We start from the raw sequence: 25,458 nt of genomic DNA, 5'->3' as shown, positions 1-25,458 counted from the left end.
AGCCGTATTGTATTAATGTCATAATCCATGTAGAATAATTTTAATATTTAAAATAGATAATTTAAAGAAAATAAAAAATTAAAATATATCATTTTTTTCTATCACTGAAAACTATCATTGAGATTTAAAAATTTACAAATCATTTAAATCCCAAGTAGAAATTTTGTTATGATGTGCTTTCAAAAGAATGTTTATTGTTGCACATTTTTGCTCAAGTGTATGGCATCAAATGCACATCAGTGACACCCGCCCCTTCCCCACGAGTCTTGCCCTGCATGCTTGCTGCAGGGACAGGAACAAATGCTAGAAGGCACTTGCCCATGCAGTGCTGTGCCCACTGTCCTCCTCATAGCAAATTCTAAAGGAACAGCCATTATGAGTTAAAGGGCACAGGTGCTTTGCTTCAACTACCTTTGAAGGTCAAAAAAGACCTTGGACAGGCCAATCCTTCTTTTTAGCATAACCACATTCTTCCTGCAAGGAAATTGATCTTAAAAAATTACTCTCATAGGAATTCACCATCGATGCCTAGCTTATAAACAAGTATATAATCATGTTTTTCAAAAGGCCAACTAGTGTATGCTGTTTTTTAAACACTTAAAATGCTGATGACACCTGCTGGTAGAAAATATGATTTTAGTTAACTGCTGATGGAGAAGTGAGGCCTACAAGGGCTGGCTGTCTTTTGAACTGGTAACAAAACAGAAAACGAGCCCCCAAATCACTTAAGTTTCTTTTTCCAACTTTGCCTATCGCCATTATCAGGAAGCGATATGCCAGATTAATGAAGCTAGGAGATGTACTGGACTGGACCCCTCTGACTGGAGGAGTATAGAGCAAAAGAGATATTCCTACTCTGATTTAAACACTAGGGGAAAAAAATCCTAAACAGTGATACCTGAAAAATATTTACCGACTATTTTGGAAACTATTCATCTCCCACCCTTACTCTCACACCAGAACCTCCCCATGAAAGGAAAATAAGTCACATTTTATAATCTGGATTCAGCTACCATGAAGAAAATTGATATCTGACATCTGGTGATACATTTTTCTTACCAGTGATACATTTTTCTTACCACATTTGTGATATACAGATATATTTATATTCTAAGAACAAGAATAAGAAAAGATTAGACAGATGGGTTTTATACCTAAGCCTTTAGCCAAACTACACAAAAATACAGGACTAAGTGACAGCAGGAAGGGACTAGTTAGAGTCCAGAGCTATTCTCACTATTATTTTCTTTGACCCAATTCAACTTATTCATTAAACTAGGTTATGCTTCGTTTCCTTCCAAAAGGAGTCTGAGGGGACACTAGCTTCACTGCTCCCATAGTCATTAAATTATGAAGTTCCCACTGAAAAGTCATATATCCATTCCAAGCCTGAACAACCTGAATTCTATGCAGGTACTATCCTGTCAAAACTTAAATAAGAGTCCAAACACCACTAAGGCCATCACACTTCCACAGTTGCTGGGAACAAAAATCCTTTGTGAAAATACACAACTGAATTGAGGTGTGGGATGGGGATGGGGGTGAGAAGTTAGTTTGCACTCAACTTACAGAAAGCTGATTACAACCTGAGACTGTCTGGAGTCCTGTCAGCTTGGAGCAGCTCTTGTTAGAGGCAATGAATCTTTGATGCTGTCCTCCCGAATATACATAATTCAGTGAACCAAGAGCACATAGTTGAGCAGACCCAAGGGTGGCAGGTGGGTGGACCCCCAAGAGCACTGTGACAAGGCCGGATGCACATTTGCCTCCAGACTTTCTTGGTCGTGGTGGGGGAGAGTGGAGATCTCCCAGATACACACCAGCGGAAATGATGATCTGGGTCCTGTGGGTTCCACTACAGCTTAGCCACAGCAAAGGTGCAGTCTAATGAAAGCAACCGTATTCCCCAAGATCCTCAACGAAAGAGAGGGACGCTTTCTCCTCCACCTGAACCCAACCTTTAAGGCCAGTGAGCTCTTTGCCAGAGATATAACACACAGGAGGAAAAGGCAGACTAAACACAAGCCTGGAGGACTCCCTCACATTACCCTCAAGGCACAGGAAAGTTACCAGAAGAGAAATGTTTTCAATGTTCCAAGAGGGCTTCCCACTGCCCGGAGGAGTTTAATTCATTTTAAGAATCCATGTGGGAGACACTCAGATTGCTCATTTAGCTCCCAGACACCCAACTGAATGACACCCACTGGCCACAGGTGACAAGCAGAGGTGCTGTGACCCGTCTTTGCTGCCAAACAGCTGCAAGTCCAAGCCTGACAGATGAGATGTCCTGAGGGGTCCACAAGAATGTCCCCCTGCCTGGTCAACCCCTGCAAGAGGAAACCTGTGCTTAAAGGGTAACTTTTCCCTGGACTTCCGTGGTGGCGCAGTGGTTAAGAATCCGCCTGCCAATGCAGGGGATAGGGATTTGAGCCCTGGTCCGGGAAGATCCCACATGCTTTGGAGCAGCTAAGCCTGTGCACCACAGCTACTGAGCCTGAGCTCTGGAGTCCGCGATCCACAACTACCGAACCTGTGTGCCACAACTACTGAGGCCTGCGCGCCTAGAGACTGAGCTCCCCAACAAGAGAAGCCACTGCAATGAGAAGTCCGCACACCTCAAGGAAGAGTAGTCCCTAGTCACCGCAACTAGAGAAAGCCCAGTCGCAGCAACGAAGACACAACGCAGCCAAAAATAAAATAAATAAATTTATTTTTTTTTAAAGTGTAGCTTTTCCCTGACGACCAAGCCCATTGATGCAGTAAGTCCCTCTTCGGAGTGGATCGACAGTCTGAGAGCCCTGCAGGACGCAAAAGAGAGGCAGGGGCAAAGAGGCTGCTGTCCTCTGGCTGGGAGGAAGAGAGATGGGGACAGAGGAGGTGACGCTCTCTTGATCCATAGAGGGGGTGGAAGGGAGGCAGAGAGATAGAGACAGAGTTAGAGATGGAGACAGGGAGACAGAGAGACAGAAAGAGTGTGTGAGAGATGGAGAGAGAGGAAGAGGAATGCACAGAGTGAGAGATGGAAACAGAGAGACAGTGACACAGGGAGGGAGCAGAGAGAGTAAGAGATGGAGAGAAAGACGGACCCGGAAAGGTCCAGGTGGAGGCCCTACCTCGGAGTCCTTGGCTGGACTGCTGGCCGGGGGTACTTCCAAGCTGCAGTTCGCTCTCTTGACCGTGAGGTAGAAGGGGTAATCCTTGGCTACCATGGCAGCTGCCGGGCCTGCCCGTTGAGATGTCACCGCTGACCCGATGCGACCACAAAACTCCCAGGCGAAAGGGGGTCCCAGCTCCACGGTGCCGGGCGTCTGCAGCGGCTACACGGAGACTGACAGCCGGCTTCTAGCCTAGCTCGACCTGACTCTGACGCGCCAGCTAAAAGGGGGCGGAGCCTAGACCGAGCCCGCCCATCTAGGCTGGGGAGTGGGCGGGGCCCTGCAGGGAGCTCCAGGGAGCTCCTAGGTGCCGCCTCGCTGAAGCCCCCCTCCCGAGCCGCGGCGGTATACGGCGGCTGGACACTTCCTTCCGCGGGCCCTCGGCTCGGGGCTACGCAGCCCAGTGGCAGCTCCAGTTGGGCTCCGCGGCACACTTGGGGTGGAAGAGGCGGCGGGTAGAACGGAGGCTGGGGCGAAGCCGGGCGGAGGCAAGCGGCCTTGGGGGAAAGTAAGAGTTTTAAAAACCCACATGAAGAAGCAGTATTCTGTCTTGCCTTATTCCTAGCCAGTCTCTCCCCATACATCTTTTTTTAAAATGAACATCACTGGTGTATAATCTACAAACACTATAAGGCGCCCATTTTAATTGTACAGTTAATTGAGTGTTAACAAATCTAAACACTCGTGTAACCTCCACAATCGGGACACAAAACATTTCTACCATTTCCAAAAAGCTTCCTAGAGCCCTGTCTTCTGCGCCCATTTTTAAGTATGAAGAGGCTGGTAAGAGGCTGCCTGCCACTCAGAAGAGGAATCTGACAGGGGGTGTCAAGATAAAGCTGTGTAGTGATAAGCCGGCATTACCACGCCTTACTGGAGAAACACATTGCAAATGCCCAATAGGCAATTATAAGATCATTCCCTGAAGCCCTGTCTGGAACAGTAAAAAACAAACCCAAATTGGAAACAACTGTAATATCCACCAATGGGGAGTGCTTAGGTAAACTCATCACTATGGAACACCACGCAGCTGCAGTCAAAAAGAAGATGGGTCTGTGGGTGTGGCATGGAAAGATCTCAAATGTATTAGGTTCAGTTAAAAAATAATCGCAGAGTAAGCACAGTATAATACCATTTGTGTTAAAAAAAAAAAAACACATCTACAAATGGATACCATAGGGCTTCCCTGGTGGCGCAGTGGTTAAGAATCTGCCTGCCAATGCAGGACACATGGGTTCGAGTCCTGGTCCAGGAAGATCCCACATGCCGTGGAGCAACTAAGCCTGTGCGCCACAACTACTGAGCCTGCACTCTAGAGCCCGCGAGCCACAACTACTGAGCCCGCGTGCCACAACTACAGAAGCCTGTGCGCCTGGGGCCCATGCTCCACAACAAGAGAAATCACCGCAATGAGAAACCTGCGCACCGCAACGAAGAGTAGCCCCCACTCGCCGCAACTAGAGAAAAGTCTGAGTGCAGCAACGAAAACCCAATGCAGCCATAAATAAATAAATAAATAAATTAAAAAAAAAAAGAATACCATATATTTTCCCATTTGTGTTAAAAAAAAAACCCACATCTACAAATTTCTCTATATTTTCTATAGAGAAATGTAGGTAAATACCATTGAAAACCATCTGGAAGGATCCACAGCAAGTTTTTACAGGGCTGAAAGGAGGCAATCAGTTCCAAGGGAATTAAAAGTAGTGGACGAAGGAGCCTTCACATTATAACTAATATGTTCTTAAATATTTTACATGAAAAACATATCCATGTGTTGGGAAATTAGAAATTAATTTTTAAAATATTAAAATGAGCATTATCTCAAAAGTTATTTTGTAGACTGCAGTGTTGAATTTTTCCCCCTCCTGTCAAAGTCATGGCCACAGCAGGTGGGGGTCTAGGGAGATGATGTCTTTCCTTTTGACTTCTTAGGTGTATAGGAGGTAGTGGGAATGGAAATATCTAGTCTCTGTTTCAGTGTTCTCTGCTCCAGCCGAGGCCAGAATCCAGCAGTTCCTACTTTCCAGGCAGGAAACCTCATGATACACAGCCCTTTCATCCCTGCCTCGGGGATGAAAACCCACACGTTGGCACTAAATTCGCTGGCTTTCCTGCCCAGCTAGTGTGGACAAACTGCCTTCAGAAGCAGAGAGAATCTGGTCCAGTTCTGCCAGCCTCACTCTTGCCAACCATGTAAAGGAAGCTCCTGAATGTGTGAGTTCCAGCTGACACTGAAGAGAGCACCTGAATTTTTTCCCTCAAATATACACCCTAAAGCAGTGGGAAGGAAGTAGCTGAAAAAGCGGTTTGGGGTGGGAAACAGTGGCTCAGAACCACTGATTTTTTTCCTACCTGTATTCCTGAACACAACTTTGTCCTTTTAGCCTGAACTGTGCTGATGGACAGCTTACACAGATGCTCACTGCAAGTCTGGCCAAGCTTGCAGTGGGGAGTGAGGGGAATCCCACCTCCAAGGGCAACCAACCAAAGTAGCCCCTGATTAACTTTGCCACCAAAGGCCTCACATAGGGCTCCTCTGGCTGCCGAGGATTTGAGCTGAAGCACCTGGAGCTTGCCCCTCATTCCCTGCCTCTGCCTGCTCCTTGGGCCCGCACAGGCCCACCACCTCAACTAGGCGGCTCTGGCCAGTATCAGTCCCTTCATGGACGGGCTTTGATCCCTGTTGGAGCTCACTCGGCCTTGACCTCCAGTTGGGAAGTGTACATCCAGCACTTGGTGAAGAAGAGAGTGACCCTGGTAAACTCTGCCAGCCCTGGGACTAGGCTACTCATTGCAGGATTCTCCAGACCAAGCACGAAGTCTGGCATATATAAATCCAGTGTAGTAATAAATAAACCCTACGGAAGAGAGGGAACTTTAACCTCAAGTACAAATATCGTAGAGCAAAGAGTCATATCGGTTGATGAAAAGGCTGCCATATCCACTTGCTCTTAAACATTTTTTTGTCCCTCTTCAAAAGATGGAACCATAAAAATCAGTCAATATACATGGCACAATATATGTGCAGCAAACTTATGTCTTTATCAGTATGTATGCTAGGCAGAGAGAGAGTAAGAGGAAGAGAGAGAGAGATTGCTAATGGTCAGTAACAATTTAAATTGTGCTGGGAAAAAAAAAAAAGCACAAGCCCCAAATGAGTGCAAAAGGGAAGATGGTAACCTGGAGTTGCTTTGGGTGGTCTGATGCTTCCAAGCCTCTCATAGCTTGAATGTCTGACCATGGTGAATAAGATTCTGATGTTTAAAGACACATATTTTTCATACAATAAGGCCTGTAAACGGAAACCTGCAATTTTGGGTATACACAAGCCATGTATGTGGTCCTTGAGACATTTACAGGATTTTCAAGGGTATTTTTGACTCCACACAATTTCCACTTTCAGAACCTCCCTTGTGTGTGATGCGCTACTCCAACATCAGCAGATTTGGGCAATCTGCATAGGATTCCAACCAGGGGTGTCCATGGTCAAAGACTTGGTCAGAAAGCAGGCTGCTCTACAGGAGGGCTCCCAAGCACAGCCCTGAAGCTGGTATCACAGTGGAGAGAAGTCAGTCCAACTCTGCAATGCTGCCAAGCTGAGCAGCCCCAGGAGCCCAGCATTCCCCATCCTGCCTGTGTGTGTGTTTATGGGCTTAAGAACAACACTGCCCTAACAGTCAGCTTCACTCAAAGCAATGGCACAAAGTGCCTTTCAGAACTCGCCTTCGGCACAACTCGTTATGATCCTATAAAACGCTTCAGAGCCGGGCAGTGTTTCTTGCTAGCCAGAAGCCTGGAGACTGGAATAAAGAAGCCTGTTCTGCATTTCCAGGAACGGTGCCAAGAGCAGAGCCCGTGTTCTTGCCTGGGCTGAGCAGGGCTCATTTGTGCTGCTGACGAAGTGGTGGGCTTCCACCCACAAGCGTAGCTCGGGTTGTTAGCTCCTTTTAGACAGACTGCCAGGCACGACTGGGAGACCATCAAATCCCACTGCCATGGCTGTGAGCAGAACAGGCCCAGCATGAGGCTAAAACTTCAGAAATCAAAGTGGTTGCGACAGTCTTCTCAGCCAATGGGACAATGCTTTGTTCTGACAGCAATATACTTAGTATCTCCACTCATTCCTGAAGCTCTCTGCCAGAAAGGTGTGTGAGGCGCACCTGCTCAAGAAATATGGTTGAGTTTAAAATATGGCCTTTCACCTGTAACCTCTGCTGTGAGGTATGTATTTGCAGAAGGAGTGCAAGTGACGGTAGTTGATGCCCTAAAGCCTAGACTTCAAACACAGTGCACCTCCATCTGCTTCCCTGGCATCTGCAGCTATCTTGTCTACCCCTGCTAATCTGACACGGTCGTGTAGGTACATGTTGGACATGTGTGTACTAACCCTCCTCCCCTCCCTTTCTATTTAGGTGACATTCTCAGCTAATGACCAAGCTCCCTTTCCTCTCTGCAACTTCAGTCTTGATGGGAGAGGGGAGTTAAAAGCCTGAAGAAGTTCTGGCAGTGAATTCTGAGAGATCAGGATTGTGGTTTACTGCCAGACAGGTAAAAATGGCACAAATAAAGCACTGACAATACCTAAAATCATCTAAAACTCTCCCTCTGCCTGGGGAGATGTCCACTGGCTCCAGGTTAGATTTATGAAAATATATACCTGGATATTCTAAAGCTGGAAGACTTCATTCACAGCTAATCCTGTGACTTATTAGCTATAATCCAAAAACAATCAAGATTTTATGTTTAAAATCAAAGAATGATATGTGTCATGCCCTGATATACCACAGACAGGTACAATCATTATAGCAGTGATTCCCAACTGGGGGCGATTTTGTCCCCTAGGTGACATTTGGCAATGTCTAGACATTTTTGATTGTCACCGGGGGACGGTGCTAGTGGCATCTAATGGGTAGAGGGCCAGGATCCTGGTAAACATCCTCTAATGCATAGGACAGCCCCCCACACCAAAGAATTAACAGGTCCAAAATGCTTATAATGCCACAGTTGAGAAACCATGCATTAAAGGGTAGAGCTGAAATATGGCATCAGAGGGTTTCCCTGGTGGCGCAGTGGTTGAGAGTCCGCCTACAGATGCAGGGGACACAGGCTCGTGCCCCGGTCCGGGAAGATCCCACATGCCGCGGAGTGGCTGGGCCCGTGAGCCATGGCCGCTGAGCCCGTGCATCTGGAGCCCGTGCTCCGCAACGGGAGAGGCCACAAGAGTGAGAGGCCCGCGTACCACAGGAAAAAAATATATATATATGGCATCAGAGCCAGGACAATCTGTTGGTTTTGACCTCAAGAATATTTTCGCTTTAGACCTTGATCACTGATTGATGTCAAATGTCAGCTTAGGCATAGTGGAGCAATGAAAAAAATGCTTGAGTGCCAAGAAGCCTCAGAATATTGACATGCCTAAAATCTTTCCTTCATGCCCATACCTGACCCTTAACTGAATAACAGATTTCATAAAGCATGAAAGGACAATAGGATAAAGAAGAATGTGGGAGTCAGTGGGGAGGGGGACAGAAAATCACCTTAAAGTGTTTCAGATATGAAAATGTACCTCAAAAGGCCAGTGAAAATGAAAGTTGCAATGACAAATAATACTTTAAGAAGAACTTGGGGAGGGGGAAGAAATGTTTCAAAGCTTGGTTTTTCCCAGGACAAACTTTACCACCATATTTAATTGTTTTGGGGGGCAGAAATGCAAACTCAGTGATGAAATTAAAACCCCAAAGTGTACAGTTTACTGTGTTTTTGATACATAGCATAGCCTGTGCAATCAGAAACCTGTCTTCACTGAAGATTTTGCAATAAGAATCCTGACTGTCTCCAATTTGAGCTGATTATTATCAGCAGGCTTGCTTTGCTTACAGAATTTAAGCCAACCTTTAGAACCTTCTGTACACTTTGAACTTTAGGGGGAGTCTGCATTTGTTTGAGAGTATTTCTTATTTTTTGACCAAAAATTTAATAAATTTGTTATACTGCAAAACTATTTATTCCCTTCAGACTATAGCTAATGTATACATCATGTACGGTTTTTATACTAACCACTGCATGGAGAAACTGGAATCTAAAATGTGTAAATTCTAGCTTTGGATAGTGGAAGTGTTTTCTCTTCCATCAACTACAAACTCAGCAATCAAAATGCCATATTTCATCAAACCTAAGATGCCAAAGACTGTAATATGTGCTATTATTTTTATGTACAATCAAGAAAGAAAAAAATGTTGCCAATTAAGTTATAACACATGATCAATTGTAAGATACATCCCAATTCCAGAGAAGTTAAAATGTGGGGGAAATGTGCATAACAATGAAATATAGCACTATTCATATCTTCTGGACAGGATTTGAAAACCTACACATTTATAGAAATATGAGTTGTGTGAATTTAGGGACAATAATTCCAGAGACCACCTGCAGTGAAATCACCTGAGAAGCTTATCAAATCCACATCACTGGGCCCCACTTTGGGTCTGCTGATTTGGAATCTTTAGCAGCGGACTCCAGAAATTTGTATTTTTGATAAACACCCTCAAAGCACATTGTTTGAGTAGTAAAGTGTGAGAATTATCAGCAAGCCCAATAATGAACCTGGACCCCTGCCCTTCCAGAGACGCTGGAACCACAGATCCTCAGGCCAGAGGTGTCCAGGGGTAATTAGCCCATTGGTTGTAGCATCACAATCCAGAATAGGCACAGAGAGCTGCTTATTTGCTCAGGCAGTACTAAGGAACTATTTCGCGCTGCACAGCCTGCTAAAAACATATGGGTGCATCAGGGATACAATGAAAAATAATGCAAGTCCACATTCCCAGTAAACTACCAACTAAGCCACCCACAAGGAGATGTGTTCTGGCTCTTGGGACTTTGATTTACAATCTGGTATCCAAAGTTCCAATTAAAAACATGCTTATCTTCATAGCCAGGGGGCATGACTGCATTTAAGTTTCTAAAAAATTAGCTCCAGCAGTAGAGAATGGGAGGAGGGCGGTTGGCTTGAGATGTTTACTTGAAAAATACCTGGGGCTTTGGTGGGGGTGGAGAGGGGAGGGTGGCGTGAGCAGAAGACCTTAATTACAGAACGAGTTCAACCAGCACAGACAGACTCTGGGACTCCTGGCAAGCCTCTGTCTCACTCATCTGGTGGGAGCAGAAGTCAGCCGGTGTGTGGTAGAGCGCAGCCAATTAGCTGAAAGTGTTCCTTGTGCCGTGGGCATCCCATAATACTACAGGGGGGTGGAGGGTGTTGGTTAAGTGAGCTGAGTTACAGGAGCTTCTGCTGTGTCTGAATTTTTCCATCTCACATCCAAAACCAAGCTCAGCAAACACAGGTCTCAGATGCCTGCCAATTCTGACTGAACCAAAAGCCTTGGCAACGGAAGGCTGAAGAAAAGCACCAGCCTCTAGCTCACCAACTTTTATTCCTGTATGATCATTTAGTTCTTTGGCATGGCAAGAACCATCAACCAGATGGCTTCCTGGCTAATTCCTCTCCTCCAAGACTGTCCTCAATCCGCAGGCAAGGGAAACCCTTACTTTGTACCCACACAGTGCCGAGTACCTGTTTTTCCCTAATAATACTCATCCCGCTCATAATGACTGACTCAGTGTGTCTCCACCTACAAGGGCACAGGGACCATAACTATCTCAATCACCACAATGGCTCCAGCTCCTTCTACCATGCTGGCACATGGTAGAAGGATCCATATTTGTTGAAACAAAAATTAAATTGAAATGGCACTAATCAAAGAACATGTCATAGAGGAGGTAAATTCAGAGAATTTTTGCAACGAGGAACATCATCTATTTAAAGTTTCTGAGATGGGACCAAGAAAGTAAATGCAGAATACCACAGTGGGCTGTTAAAAGAAATCTTGAAAAGGAGCATGAGTCCTTTAATAAGCTTCTTGAAGAGTCCCAAACTCACTGAAACCACTTTTAGAGATGGCTCCTGCAGTGTAGGGCTATGGGGCCCTGTTGGATATTACTGAGAGTTTTCGGTTTCCTCCAGCTTTTTACACACACTCGGCAATTTACACTCATTTCTGAACAAGGCAGACTTGCCAGGGAGATTGAAACTCTGGTGGCAAAGATGTCAAATAGTTTGTTTTCAAAGACTCCTTGTAACAAGCTCATCTTCCCTTTTCCTTCCCTCTAGAGGCACTGTCTTCCTTTTCCTTCTCTAGGTTTTTGATTCCAGGTTAAACTCTATAATTTTTTTTCTTTTCAATTTGCCATGCTCATACCTAGTGCTATTAATATAGAAACTTTGTTCTCTTGAGCTGGGCCCTGGGTGGCTGACTTTTAAGGAGAAGGGGAGATTTTGCCTGGTGTTTCTGCAAGATCATACATGGTGCTGGTCTACTGTTGCCAGGTGGATGTGAAATTATGGACTCAAAAACTTTTTATCCAAGGAAGCCAGTGGGAGAGGAAGGAAACTTCTCTGCTGGCTGCTCCACCAAGGGAAGGTCATGCTCTCCCATCTGGGCCTCCTCACCTGGAGTCTTACAAGAGGTGCTTTGAGAGCTCACTCTGGTTTCAACACAGTACGCGGTGAACAAACCTCATCTGTCAGGGAGTGGGAGGAAGGGAGGGAAGAAGGTAAGAGAGAATTAAAATTGTAAAGCCAACATCATGTGGCTTCCTCCTTGAACTTTAATAACCCAGTGCTGCCTGCAGGCTCAGAAAAACCATATGCAATGGGTAGGTACAAGGATTGCTCTGGTGCCAGGAAAATGCAGCAAGACATAACTTTTATAAGGTAAGCAATGAATAAATGCCCTGCAGGAACAAAACAGCTTTTAAAATCTCTGAAGTTGGCAGCCAGATGCCTGAAACCTTGGTTCAGTGCATCCAAAATGCACAACAGATAAGACCACCTTTAAGATGAAGTCATCTTCCAGGGGAAACAATAGGTGGGGAGGCTGAGTTTTTATGATTCAGAGCAGCCGGGGAATTTGATCTGTATTTTCTTTGCCACAGCAAGACCCATTTTAATGCATGTTAGAGGTTTTCCACAAGTTGGGCAAATTTTCTCGAATGTTTTTTAAGGGAAAACATTTTACAGCCTGTCTTGGTTTCTGAAAGAGCTATCCTTCTCCCTGGGTTAGGGGTGATCTTTTTTTTGTCTCATGGCATTATCGAGAAGATCTGAAACTACTACTCTTCATCTGGATTCTGCTGTTGTTAGAAAACACAGTTTGGGGTGCCTCATTACACTTCACCCTCAGAAATGTTAAAGGAAGTGCCCGTCACCAACAGTCAAAAATAAAAATGAAAATGATGCTGGCAGAGCTCAAAAACCAAAGGGATCAGCATTTTGCTTCAGTTTCCTGTTCATAAAACTTTATAAAAACAACCCACCCATTAAAGAAAGAAGCCCACAACAATAGCTCATTATTCTTTTCCTAAACGCTTGCCTCATGCCACTCTTAAATTAGGTGCCATCACATTTCCTGAGTTATGGGCTCCAAACACCACATCCCTTTCCTCCCTTCCTTGCCCCCACCCCACCTGGCATCATTCCTGAATTTAGACACTTCTCCAGTTCACGAGCTCAGCAGAGAGAGGCCAGTGTTCCCCTCCTACCTGCCCAGAGGAGGCCAAGCATCTGCCCCAGCTGGAAGCAGGAATAACAGAGGCTTCCTTCCCCCAAATTAATTTTCATTTCCTAGAGAAACTTTTACATGGAAAGTGCAAAATTTCAAAGTGAAGGAAAAAAATTCCTACCGACTGCTCCAGTAAACTGATCATTACAAATGCATTGCCTTGTGACATTAATTTTTGAAGAGTAAGATATTTCCCTTCCACCCTCGTTCTACAGTAAAACTTTATGGAATATTCAACACCCCATCCTTCAGTCCCCGGGAGAACACAGGAGAATACAAGCTCTAGAGTAATAGGCCTGAATGCAAATACCAAGGTTTCCACTTGCTGACGATATGACTTTGAACACTTTATGTAACCATGCCAAACCTCAGTTTAATTGGCTGTAAAATGGGGATATGAGAGTTTCAAGGCTTTAATGAGATAAAACATATGAATAGTTTAATGAGATAATGCATGTGTCAGCAATCAAGGCACAAGGTAAGCGCATAATCCATAGTGTTATTAACCTTTCTGGTATACAAATCACCTTACTCCCTCTTTTCTCAATGAAACAGAGAGGAAAAGATGGAATTTGGGGATCTTTTCCACCCTCCTTGCCTCCAAAGGGGTTAATTCTTTAATTTAAACCAGGATTTCAAATACTGACTTAACTACTGGACATGTATAAAAGAAGTGGCACAGTGAAGAGTGAACTGACCTAAATTTGAAGATGTGGGATCCAATCCTGGTTCTACTACTAAATTTGCTGTGTGACCTTGGGCAAGTCTATTAAACTCTCTGAGGTGCAGTTTCTTGAACTGTAAAATAAGGCAATTTAAAAATAAATGCTTGGGGCTTCCCTGGTGGCGCAGTGGTTAAGAATCCGCCTGCCAATACAGGGAACACGGGTTCGAGCCCTGGTCCGGGAAGACCCCACATGCTGCAGAGCAACTAAGCCCGTGCGCCACAACTACTGAGACTGTGTTCTAGAGCTCGCAAGCCACAACTGCTGAGCCCGTGTGCCACAACTACTGAAGCCCACGTGCCTAGAGCCTGTACTCTGCAACAAGAGAAGTCACCGCAATGAGAAGCCCATGCACTGCAATGAAGAGTAGCCCCCGCTAACCGCAACTAGAGAAAGCCCGCGCACAGCAACGAAGACCTAACGTAGCCAAAAATAAATAAATAAGAATAAAATAAAAATGAATGCTCATCTTCTGTGATCCTATAAAACAACAAAGACTGAGCTGTATATGAAGTATTATCTCAAATTTATGCCATTTTATTTCAGGGAAGAATATAAAAATGATAATATAACTTACCGATGAAAGCATCCTTATCTAAATTTATTTATTTATTTATCTATTTATCTATTTATTTATTTATTTATTATTTGGCTGCGTTGGGTCTTCATTGCTGCGCTCGCGGGCTTTCTCTTGTTGCAGCGAGCGGGGGCTACTCTTTGTTGCGGTGTGCGGGTTCTAGGCATGCTGCCTTTAGTAGTTGTGGCACGCGGGATCAGTAGTTGTGGCGCATGGGCTTAGTTGCTCTGTGGCATGTGCGATCTTCCTGGACCAGGGCTCGAACCCATGTCCCCTGCACTGGCAGGCAGATTCTTAACCACTGCGCCACCAGTGAAGTCCCAGCATCCTTTTCTAAAATCAGCATGTTTGGTGCAGGCAGCCCACATTTTGGGTTAGTTCAGTATGGTAATTTTATTTTTGGCCATACCGCACGGCATGTGGGATCTTAGCTCCCCTACCAGGGATCGAACCCGTGCCCCCTGCATTGGAAGCACGGAGTCTTAACCACTGGACCACCAGGGAAGTCCCCAGTATGGTAATATTTTATAAGGGCTCATCAGAAAGTTAATTCAATGTCCTTATTTGTCAGGAAATGCAATGAGGAATATAGGTTTTTAAAAAATTATTAAATGGCCAAGGAAACAAGGTTGAAACAGAGGTTAGATCAACTATCAGCAAAGAAACTGAAAGGAAGATGGAGCTAGTCTACAAATGGGATGGAACTGGCCTAAAATATACCACTGTCATTTAAAAATAGGTACTTGGCTGCATGGTGCCTATGTTATCTGTATGACAACATTTGGTTCCTACTGTGTCCTCTTCCTACAGGCCTGTTATGACTATGAGAGCTGTCTGTTCCTTCAGTGACCAAGTCTTGCTGCCTTGTGGATTTTCCCTAGTCATAACTTCCTCTCTGCCCTTCGGGTAGGCTGTTTACATCTAAGTAGCAGGACCTCGGCCAGCTCTGTTCTGGATGCAACACACAGACGGCTGCTGGCATGATGCTGAGGACCAGAGGCTTCTGAAGGCTGAGAGCTCTGTGCACCCCTGGCCAAACTTCTGATGCAAAATATTTTCATTGATGTCACACATTTATAAAAAATCAGAACTAAAGACAAAGATACATTGCAGCAACTTTTAAACAGTGCCCTATAAATAACAAATGGAACTAGAATTACTCAACAAATCATAAGCTTCATTATTCTTGAACATCTGTGTCTCTCACTTGACTGTGAGCTCCATACAGGCAAGAAATGACTCTCTTGTTCAGCGTTGTATCTCCAGTGCCAAAAGATGCCTAGCAAGTGACAGGAGCTTGACAAATGACCACCATAGCTGATGCTGTCTAGTGGTTGGCTCTCTGCCAGGCACCGTCCTTTGACTTTCCATGATGTATCTCAGGTAATCCTCACAATAATCCAATCCAACTGAGGTACAGGGAGTTCAACTATTGATAACTTGCCCAAAGTCACAGAGCTGGTAAGTGCCAGAGCTGGGTTCAAATGCAAGTACTTTGCTTCCAGAACCTGTAGTTCCACATATGACTTGGAACATTAATTATCTGTAGACCATTTGCAACTTAGCAGGTGTCTTGATACAGACAATGATGCTACTAAGGGTCAAGGATATGAGCCTATATGATATGATTAAAAGAACATCAAACAAGAGTCAGGAGACCTGGGTTCAGATCTTAGCCTTGGACTCCTACACTGAGTTTAATCAAGTGTGGTGATGTCTTTGCTCACTAGTTTCCCCTTCTGGTCAATAATGGGTTAAATGGTCAATCAGGTCCCTGATGCTTATAAATCCTAAGTGCTAGAGTCATCTTAGATGTAACCTTTTTACATCCAGACAACTGTAGGTCACACAAGTGTGTTCCTGCATCTTCCAACAAGGGAGAACCACCAAAATATCTAAAACAAACAACCAAGCAAGTTAATCTCTCACAGCCTCAGTGCCCTGATCTGCAATTAGAACTTAATAATAGTACCCACTGCAAAGGGTGGAGGTGAAGATTAGAGAGAAGGCAGGTAAGGGGTGCACATATAGTAGTAATTTCATGAACAGTAGCTAGGTTTATTATGGTCCCAAAGAGAGCTGGGAGGTAAGTCTGGAGGAAGACAGAATCTCCTCAAAGCCCAGGAACCAACCAACCAATCGAAAAGACCATGATGAAACAAAGATGTTTAAATCATTTCTAAGAGCAGAGTACACATTTGCCACATCCCCAGAGCAAAAATTCTGTATTGGATGTTCTTTCCAAAAATGGAGTAAGGTGGACAGGTTTGAGTTAACTTGGGATAGAACAAAAAGGATCCATTGTGATTGGGGGTATTGACATGTGAACGCTGAAATGCTAGAAAATAGTTAGGTTGCCATTAGCTCTATTGCCAGGCCTGTGATGAGCACGTGCCATGCATTACCTTACTGAATCATCACAACTTGCTGAAGAGGGTGCTTCCCCTGTTTTATAGATGAGGGCATAGAGGCTCAGAAAGGTTAAGTAACTTGCTCAAGGTCACACAGCTACTAAATAGCCACACCATAATTTAGTCTGCCCAGAACACTGATGGTCTTAACCACACAGCTGCACCCCTCCTCAGTGTGCCCAGATTCACAGGTCAGCAGTCTTTGTCCACAACATGGACAGGTGGCTTCATAGGTAGGACATGTGTGTGGGCTCAAGTGGCCTTGGGTTTCAGTCACTGTTTACCCACCAACTCCTGGCAGCTATGGACAAATCGTTTAACTTTCCTGGATCCTGTTTTGATCAAACAGAATATACTGGATTCGAGTTTTTCAACCCAAGTTGTGTGGACCATTAACCATTTACATTTTATATCCAGGAGGTTAGGGATAAAAGAGCCAAGATGTGAGCTGACCCTCTGTGCTGGTATCCTGGTTGGGGGAAGGAGTGGAATACATTTGTTAGCAAATGCAGAACTGGGTGACTCTTCAATTTTCTTTCATCTTGAAGATTCAGAAATTTTACAGAATATTAAGTGATAGGGAAAGAGAAAGGGAACCATGGGGGAGGTAGAGGGGGTGGGGGGGTTTACCTTGAAGCTGTGTTTGCACAGCAACCAGTGTACATACCTAGCCTGTAAGCTTATTTGGGGTGCTTTGGGGTGGAGGGAGCTGTGGACATCATGGGGATGGAAGCTAAATCCCTCCTCTTGAAACGACCACTATTGCACACAGCAAGCACTCCACAGATGCTGGTAGATTGAGTTTAAAGGAAAACAGACCTGGATCAAATTGATAGAAGTTGAGCTGCTGCAGAAGATGTATGACTATGTCAAAAATGCTAACAATGTCTTTCTTTGGTTCTCAGGTATCCACTCCCCATAAGCCATTTTCAATCTCAAGATCAATGCTTTTTCATGTGAATGAGCCCACATTTTCCAGCAGGATAACCACAGGTAAACCTTCCCGGCCTCCATCCCACACGCTTGGAATCTGAACAAAGGTGAGCTGAGCTGTCTGGGAGCTAAAGAATTCTTGTTTTCATTTGTATCCTTGCCCAGGGTAGTGACAAATATTGTTTCATGAGTTTCCAGCTTAGCTTTAGAGCTCAAAGGATAAAGTGCTTCCACAAGAAAGAAAGAGAACAATAATGTGTATATATATATATATATATATATATATATATATATATATATATATATATATTTTTTTTTTTTTCATTCAAATAGAAGAGTCTTTTCTTCCCAGGAAAGATGACAGTGTGCTACAACCTCAGCCAGACCTGCCAAAGTCTCCATCTGATGATATTAGGGGTAACGAAAACCTCAAGGAGTTCTTTCAGTATTTTTATTCTAAAAACAGGATTTCAGGGGCTTCCCTGGTGGCGCAGTGGTTGAGAATCTGCCTGCCAATGCAGGGGACAGGGGTTCGAGCCCTGGTCTGGGAAGATCCCACATGCCGCGGAGCGACTAGCCCCGTGAGCCACAAATACTGAGCCTGCGCATCTGGAGCCTGTGCTCCGCAACGAGAGGTCGCGATAGTGAGAGGCCCGTGCACTGCGATGAGGAGTGGCCCCCACTTGCCGCAACTAGAGAAAGCCCTCACACAGAAACGAAGAGCCAACACAGCCATAAATAAATAAATAAATAAAAATTATAAAAAAAAAAAAAAAAAAACAGGATTTCAGAGTAATTCAGGTCTTCTGACTCCCAGCTCATGTGTCTTTCATGAAATTAGGTTGCCTCATGAGCCATGTTCCCATGCCACAAAAAAGACTGGCACATAATTAATGCTCCATAAATATTTGTTGAATAAATTAAAGAACAAAAGAAAGAAAAAGGTTCAGAAGATAGATACCAAAGGCCATTAACATGAGTGGATCGATTGGCTGACATTTAAAAAGTTTTGTGTATCTTTGAACTCATGTCCAAAATAGCGCCTCCCTCCTCCTTGGCAGCCTTTTCAAATATCACCTATTATACAACTCCTCAATCAAGTGTTTATTTTGAGAAATCTTCCCATATCAACCCAGCCCACAGGAGATGGCTTCTTCTCTTGAGTTCAACAACTCTTATTACTACCATGCATTAACCATGTTCTGCCAGGTGCCAATTTTTGAAATTACTTACCAGTCTACAGCCATGTAACTTTTCTGATTATCTTCCTACCTAGAACTCCTGGAGGGCAGGGCCTGTCCACACCTACCTCTGGAACTGCTCTTAGGGCACTGGAACAAAGACAGAATGACTTCCAGAGCAACAACTAACTACATCTGGAGTATTTTTAAGCTAATATAATCACTTATTTTATATTCAACTTCTTCCTACTACTATAATGGTCAATAGAATCTTTGTGCTGCTTTTCTCCTACTGCCAGGAGAGGCCAGTAACCACTGGTATCTGGTCAATTGCACAAGACTCTACACAGGGAAGGACTGTAATGATGTGTTGTCCCCCCAAAACACCCCATTAAAATTAAGTGAGATACTTATCAAACCTCCAGATCTATGCACCAGTTTACAGGAAACAGGAGGATAGAGGAAAAAGTTAAGCCAGACCATGAGAAAGCAATCCCAGAATCCAGGATAGAAGACAGTCCACAAGACAAATGACCTGGATTCTTCAACAAATCAATAGCATGGGGGAAAAGAGAGGGAGGGGAAGTTTTACAGAATATCAACCATAAGAAATGGGTGGAACATGTTGGGATCCTGATTCAAACAGGCCAACTGAACAAGGACCTGTTTGAGACAAATTAACAAGAATTCCTTAGTATCACCTCAGATGAAGTCCCAAAGACAAATTTGAATTTGGAGAAATTTGAGTTTGGATTTAATATTTGATATTCTTGTTAGTCTTGTTAAGTGTGATAAGGCGTGGTGGTTATGTAAAAAAATAAAATGTCCTCATCAGGTAGAGCTGTATACCAAAATCCAGATGAGTGAAGTGATACGATGACTGAGGTTTGCTTAAAGTATTTCTAAAAACACAGGGGAGAGGTTAACCATTGTGGATGCTGGATGCCGGGTGAGTGGAGGTACTAATTATACTATTCTCTCTCCTTTTACAAAGTGGGCAGATCACAAGGCATCATGTTTAACATACTAAATTGCCCAACTTATAAAATTATAGTTTCCAGTGCAGGTAAGGGTACAGTGAAAACGGCACACATAGAATTGTTTTTTTGTTTGTTTTTTGTTTTTTTTGGCCTCACCATGCAGCATGTGGGATCTTAGTTCTCCAATGTGTGATTTTAGTTCCCTGACCAGCATTCGAACCCATGCCCCCTGCATTGGGAGTGTGGAGTCTTAACCACTAGACCACCAGGGAAGTCCCTAGATCTTTTTTCTTTTTTTAATTAATTAATTTATTTATTTATTTTTGGCTGTGTTGGGTCTTCGTTGCTGCATGCGGGCTTTCTCTAGTTGCAGCGAGCAGGGGCTACTCTTCGTTGCTGTGCGAGGGCTTCTCATTGGGGTGGCTTCTCTTGTTGCAGAGCACGGGCTCTAGGCACGTGGGCTTCAGTAGTTGTGGCACATGGGCTCAGCAGTTGTGGCTCATGGGCTTTAGAGCGCAGGCTCAGTAGTTATGGCACACAGGCTTAGTTGCTCCACGGCACATGGGATCTTCCCAGACCAGGGATCAAACCTATGTTCCCTGCATTGGCAGGCGGATTCTTAACCACTGTGTCACCAGGGAAGTCCCCCCCCCTTTTTTTGGCCATGCTGTATGGCATAGAATTGTTGATGACAGTAAAAAACAACTGGAATATCAAGAGATGTCAATATATACCAAGAACAGTATAAATATGCAAATATCTTGGCTTCACAGTCCTACGTGTGTGAATTTACCAAAAGAAAATAATCCAAAAGAAAACATTGCTAGTGCATTGTCATTTAATAGTGATGAATGAGAAATAATAACAGACTAGCTACTAAATATGGAGAATACTCTATGTGCCAGGAGCTATGTTTAGGTGCTTCAGATACATTATTTTCCTTTAAACAATCCTTTGAGGAAAGTATCATTGTTCTCCCAGCAAGATGGTACAGCTGGGAAGTGGCAGAGCAGGAAATCCGGGTCAGGCTAGCTCTGGGGCCCACGTTTTCCAACTCTGCACTAATCTGCCCTGGAATCCAAATGTCAGACAACAGGGAATATTTAATTAAATTATAGACCATCCACTGGATGACACTGTGTAAACATTAACAAGTATATTTGTGAAGTCAAGCAACATGAAAAATGTTACGTTAAAGAAAGGCAGGATGAGGAATTTCCTGGTGGTCCAGTGGTTAGGACTCCATGCCCTCACTGCCAAGGGCCAGGGTTCGATCCCTGGTAGGGAAACTAAAATTCCACAAGCTGCACGGCATGGACCACACACACACAAAAAAGCAGGATGAAAGCTATTTATTAGGGTACCTACGCAATACATACAAACGTGGAAAAGCTTGGCAGGGAAAATACATAAAATGAAAATGGTTGTATCAGAAAGGAGGTTTCCTAATTATGGGTCATTTGGTTATATTATTTTTATAATGAAAAAATGAAAGGGGAGGTCATTGAATTGAGGTGTCCAACACTGCAGATGGAACTGAGGCATTTTGGTAGTGGTGTTTCCATAAACACTGTAAACCATCAGCTTCCTGATGTAAGTTTTTCTTCTTCTTCTTTGGAAGTCTTCCAAAACTAAAGGAAGAAATATTCCTCTTCTCCTCCCCCAAATATCTTTCCAATGACCTCTGCTAGGAATTCACCTACTTTGATCAGGAAGCAAGAATTATTCCACAGTTTCCTCTTGCAGTAGATGCCGAGTGAAATGTTACCCTATAAGATGGATGTCTAAACATACCACAAGAGAAAACAAGACAACAGCTTAAACGAATCTACAAAGGATGTTTTATGATTGAGGTGCCCTCTGAGTCTTGTGAAATTCTCTCACAGGTCGTTTGTTATTAGCAAGACTGAGAAAAGCACCAGAAAGCAGGAGATCCAGTTCTCCATCTTATCACAGTCCAGCCCAGGCACATCCTCAAAATCCCACCCCACAGCTCAGCATCCCAGATCTACTCTCCTTCTCCTCCCCCTCACCTTCCCTGAACAGACACATTTGCTCGGTTCCCAGAGACAAGTGCACTGAGAGATTATGAACATGGAAGTGCTTTGGAATCTATAAAATGCTCTACAGATGGGAGGTTATCCTGATTAAAAACCTGATCCATGTTCTTGTGTGTTTCTTTTGCCATCAATGAATTCCAGAGATGTTCCTCGGGGAGGGGAAAAAACAACTAGATCCCATGTTCTTTTAACTGCCAGAACCAGGTTGCCATAAATAATCAACTTTTTATGACAAAGCTTCTGCAACTGCCATGGGGATCATTATCACCTGAAAAAGGCACTAATCTGTGAGCCAAGCCACGTGACCATCTGTGAGTCTAAGCGGTGTTCGTCAGTACCTGTCACCAAGATAACAGCTTAATCGTGAATGGAAGAGGCAAGAATATTTCAGAGAAAGCCCTGCAAGAGATGCCCTGTAAAAGAGCTAACCAAAGAGAAAAGATCTTGGGGAAAAGAGTGAAAACGAGTCAGACAGCCAGCTGGAAGAAAAAACTGCACTAAAGGCACCAACCCTTCAGGGAGTTAGTGTAACTTTTGTTGAAGATTATGGAAAAGCTACTGTTTCAAAGCCTCTGGACATCAGAGGAAAAATACACAAAAGAGAGTTTGCTGAACAGAGAGCTTTAAACAATTAAAGTTCACACAAACAGAATTCCAGGAATTAGGAAGAGAGGAAATTGCAAGGTGCTTTGCAAACAGCTGTAGTAAAGAAAAGCATGTTTAACTATTAAACGTCCATGATAAAAATGGAGATATTGGTGCGGTGGAGTTTATTTTGGAGGGGGAAGGAGTGAGGACAAGAAATAATAACAGCAGTTATTGTAATAATAAATGACTGTATTACTGGCACCTGGCCTGTTTTGATCACTTACTCGGGGCAGCGCTGTGCTGAGCACTTTGTAAGCATCATCTCCTTTAATCTCCATATCAGCCCTGTGAGCTCAGACCAACTAACGACCCCCTTTATAGACGAGGAAACTGAGGCTCAGACAGGCTCCACAAATTCTATGAGGTCACAATGGCAGGACTATGATTCAAACTCAGATTTGCTTAAAAGCCCAGCCTTTGAACCATTCACACACAGGTATATAATTACCAGATCTCAAAGACCATGCATGCCATTTTTGGAGATTATTGATAATTATAAAATTCAGAGCTGATGGCCAAGTTGGTCAGCATCATGGCTCCTTGCTTTCCTTCCCAAAGATAAAATGAAAAGAATGAAATGTTATCCATTTTAGCAATTGTGGATGTTTTCTGGGAAAGATGGAAGGAAACCAATTAGAAAAATATGGGGAATTTTTCTTTCTTTGTAGTCTATCATTATTAAGTCCCTAATTATAGGGACTTCCCTGGTGGTGCAGTGATTAAGACTCCACCTGCCAATGCAGGGAACATGGGTTCGAGCCCTGGTCCGGGAAGATCCCACATGCTGCAGAGCAACTAAGCCCGTGCGCCACAACTACTGAGCCTGTGCTCTAGAGCCCACGAGGCACAACTACTGAGCCTGTGTGCCACAACTACTGAACCCCATGCGCCTAGAGCCCGTGCTCCACAACAAGAGAAGCCACCACAATGAGAAGCCCATGCACCACAACGAACAGCAGACCCTGCTCGCCATAACTAGAGAAAGCCCGCATGCGGCAACAAAGACCCAACGCAGCCAAAAAATAAATTAATTAATAATAAAAAAAAGCTAATTATACACCAGGATTCTCAGAGTAAAACACTTTAGTGGCATCACTGTTTAAAGATTCTTCTAACAACCCAAGTGTTCACCTGTGAAAAGGAATGGGGGAACCCTGTTAGGTAACAAGGTCAGGGTTACATGGCGAGCTAATAACTGAGCACAGTGAGGACCCATACACTGGAGTCCAGCTGCCTGAGGCTGACTTCTGACTCTACCACTCCTTTGCTCTAGGACCCTGAGTGAGTGAATCTTTCTGAGCCTCAGTTTCCTCACCTATAAAATGGGGATAAAAACAGTAAATAAGGCCATTATGAGAACCGAACGGATGATGCATGGATGGTATGAGACACTGTGCCAGACACAATATTAGCTACTGTGCTTGGTACAACCAAAAAAGTAGCCAGGCCATTTCATTTACAAAGACCCCTACATTTCCTGCCATATTCCTCACAAGCTATGGACTATTCAGGCGTGGAATGAGTACATGACATTTGCAAAAGCACCTGGTTGAGAATCTCGCCCTATTCAAGGCCTTGTTCTCTTCCCAAACCATAGTCCATGGTTGAGAGAAGGAAACAATCTCTCTGCATGTTCTTTTCTGCTGGGTTTTTGTATTTGACAAACACTGATGAGAGGGTTGCAGCTTTTCCAACAAATTCCATTAGAATCCCAGAAGCCCATCCTCAGTAACAGACAGGCAGCAAGTTATCTGTTTGTTTTTTATTTTGCAATGCTGGTGAAAATGGGACAAAAGCTATTGCTCTTATCACAAAACAGCAACTCAGGGAGCCTTCATTTTTATAGGCTTAACTGAGTCCAACTGCTCCACTCAAGACTTTCTTTGCTTGTGTTGTTGGCACCCAGAGTTGATCCTTTAAGAGCTTTGAGAACACAAAGGTCATGCTGTAGGGCACTCTGGGGTTTTGGCTCATTCAGCATCAGTTCTTCCCTATTTTAATAACAGTTCTTTTGGGAAAATGCTCCTCTCTCAGTGCTTGTGGTTTCAGTGGGACTGAGCCCATCATCAGTCCCCTTGGGAGTACATGTAACTCAGGACTGGCCAACCAGCAACTGACCCCTCCTTCTGGCCATAGAGATTGATTCAGAAAGAACCAGGCTGAGAACCAGGCTTGGGATTTTTGCAGGAAGAACTAGGTGAGAAAGGACCTCTAAGTTAGAAGTGGGTAAGCTTGGAGCTGCTGGTGGCCATATTTCCACCAGGAGGGGAGACCATATCCAAGAATGGAGGCAACAGAGAGAAATAAAAGCTGAGAGGTAAAGAGAGAGAAATTCCTGAGGAAAATAAGCACCTGGATCCAGCCATTCCTGAGGCCAATAAGCCATGGACTTTTGTATTACATAAGCAGAAATCCCCTTTTTGCTTAACGGAATCTGAGTTGTGTTTCTGTCACTTGCAGCTGGAAGAGTTTTGACCCAAACGCATACAAAAGGGCCTCTACCAAATAAATGAGCACTTGCCTTCTTACTCCCTCGCATTAGTCAGAATTTATATTACATATCTAAGTCTTACTTCCCTCAGTGAGACTGTACATTTCTTGAAACTAGGAGACAGGTATGGTGACCTACTGATAAAGTGACACTTTTTGCCAAAACCAAACTTAGGCCGGCTGAGGGATTGTTCTTTAATAATGCCAAAGAGAAGAAAGCAGGAAAATGTTAAGGCTGTTCCACAGGTGAGCTTTTGGAAGCTGAGGGCATGAGGAGTCAGGGGTCTCATGAGTGTCCAAAGCTACCTCCAATAGCTTCATTTGTGTGGTTGCCCCCTTCTGAGTCTCCTATCACCTTGCACTTTGACCATCTCAGCAGACAGGAAAACTGCTATCAAAGCTTCAGGCTAATTAGAGGTCTAATTAGAACCACAAACAACTCCCTACTGATCACCTGTGACACTAATAAGCCTGCTTTTATTCTGAAGGAGGATTCACTACCCCAAATACTCTTCATATACAAACTCTGACCACATTTGGACAGGGAAATTTGTTTTGAAGTGTTTTTTAAAGTTCTTTTTCTTAACCCATATTTCACATTGCATACCAGAGTAAACTTCAAATGGATCAAAGATTTAAATGTAAATGTGAAAAACATAAAAGTGCTAGAAGAAG

At 43.9% G+C, this 25,458-nt stretch overlaps 1 protein-coding gene across 4 annotated transcripts in view; it reads right to left on the bottom strand.

Annotated features, from left to right (window-relative positions):
- ARHGEF3 (Rho guanine nucleotide exchange factor 3) overlaps positions 1-25,458 on the bottom strand; it is a 327,189-nt gene that overhangs the window by 62,714 nt on the left and 239,017 nt on the right. Inside the window, exon 1 of one of the 4 annotated variants that reach the window (XM_081245233.1) lies at positions 3,114-3,340. The exons of the other annotated variants lie outside the window; for them this stretch is intronic. Within the exon in view, the coding sequence (XP_081101359.1) occupies positions 3,114-3,209 (96 nt within the window). The 5' untranslated portion in view covers positions 3,210-3,340. Of the gene's footprint in view, positions 1-3,113; positions 3,341-25,458 lie in introns of those variants that run through there. 4 annotated transcript variants of the gene reach the window in all.

Source organism: Mesoplodon bidens, assembly GCF_964165515.1.
Source record: "Mesoplodon bidens genome assembly, chromosome: 10".
Taxonomy (NCBI): Eukaryota; Metazoa; Chordata; class Mammalia; order Artiodactyla; family Ziphiidae; genus Mesoplodon; species Mesoplodon bidens.
The sequence above is the reverse complement of the archived record's forward strand: the minus strand, read 5'-3'. Positions and strand labels throughout refer to the sequence as shown.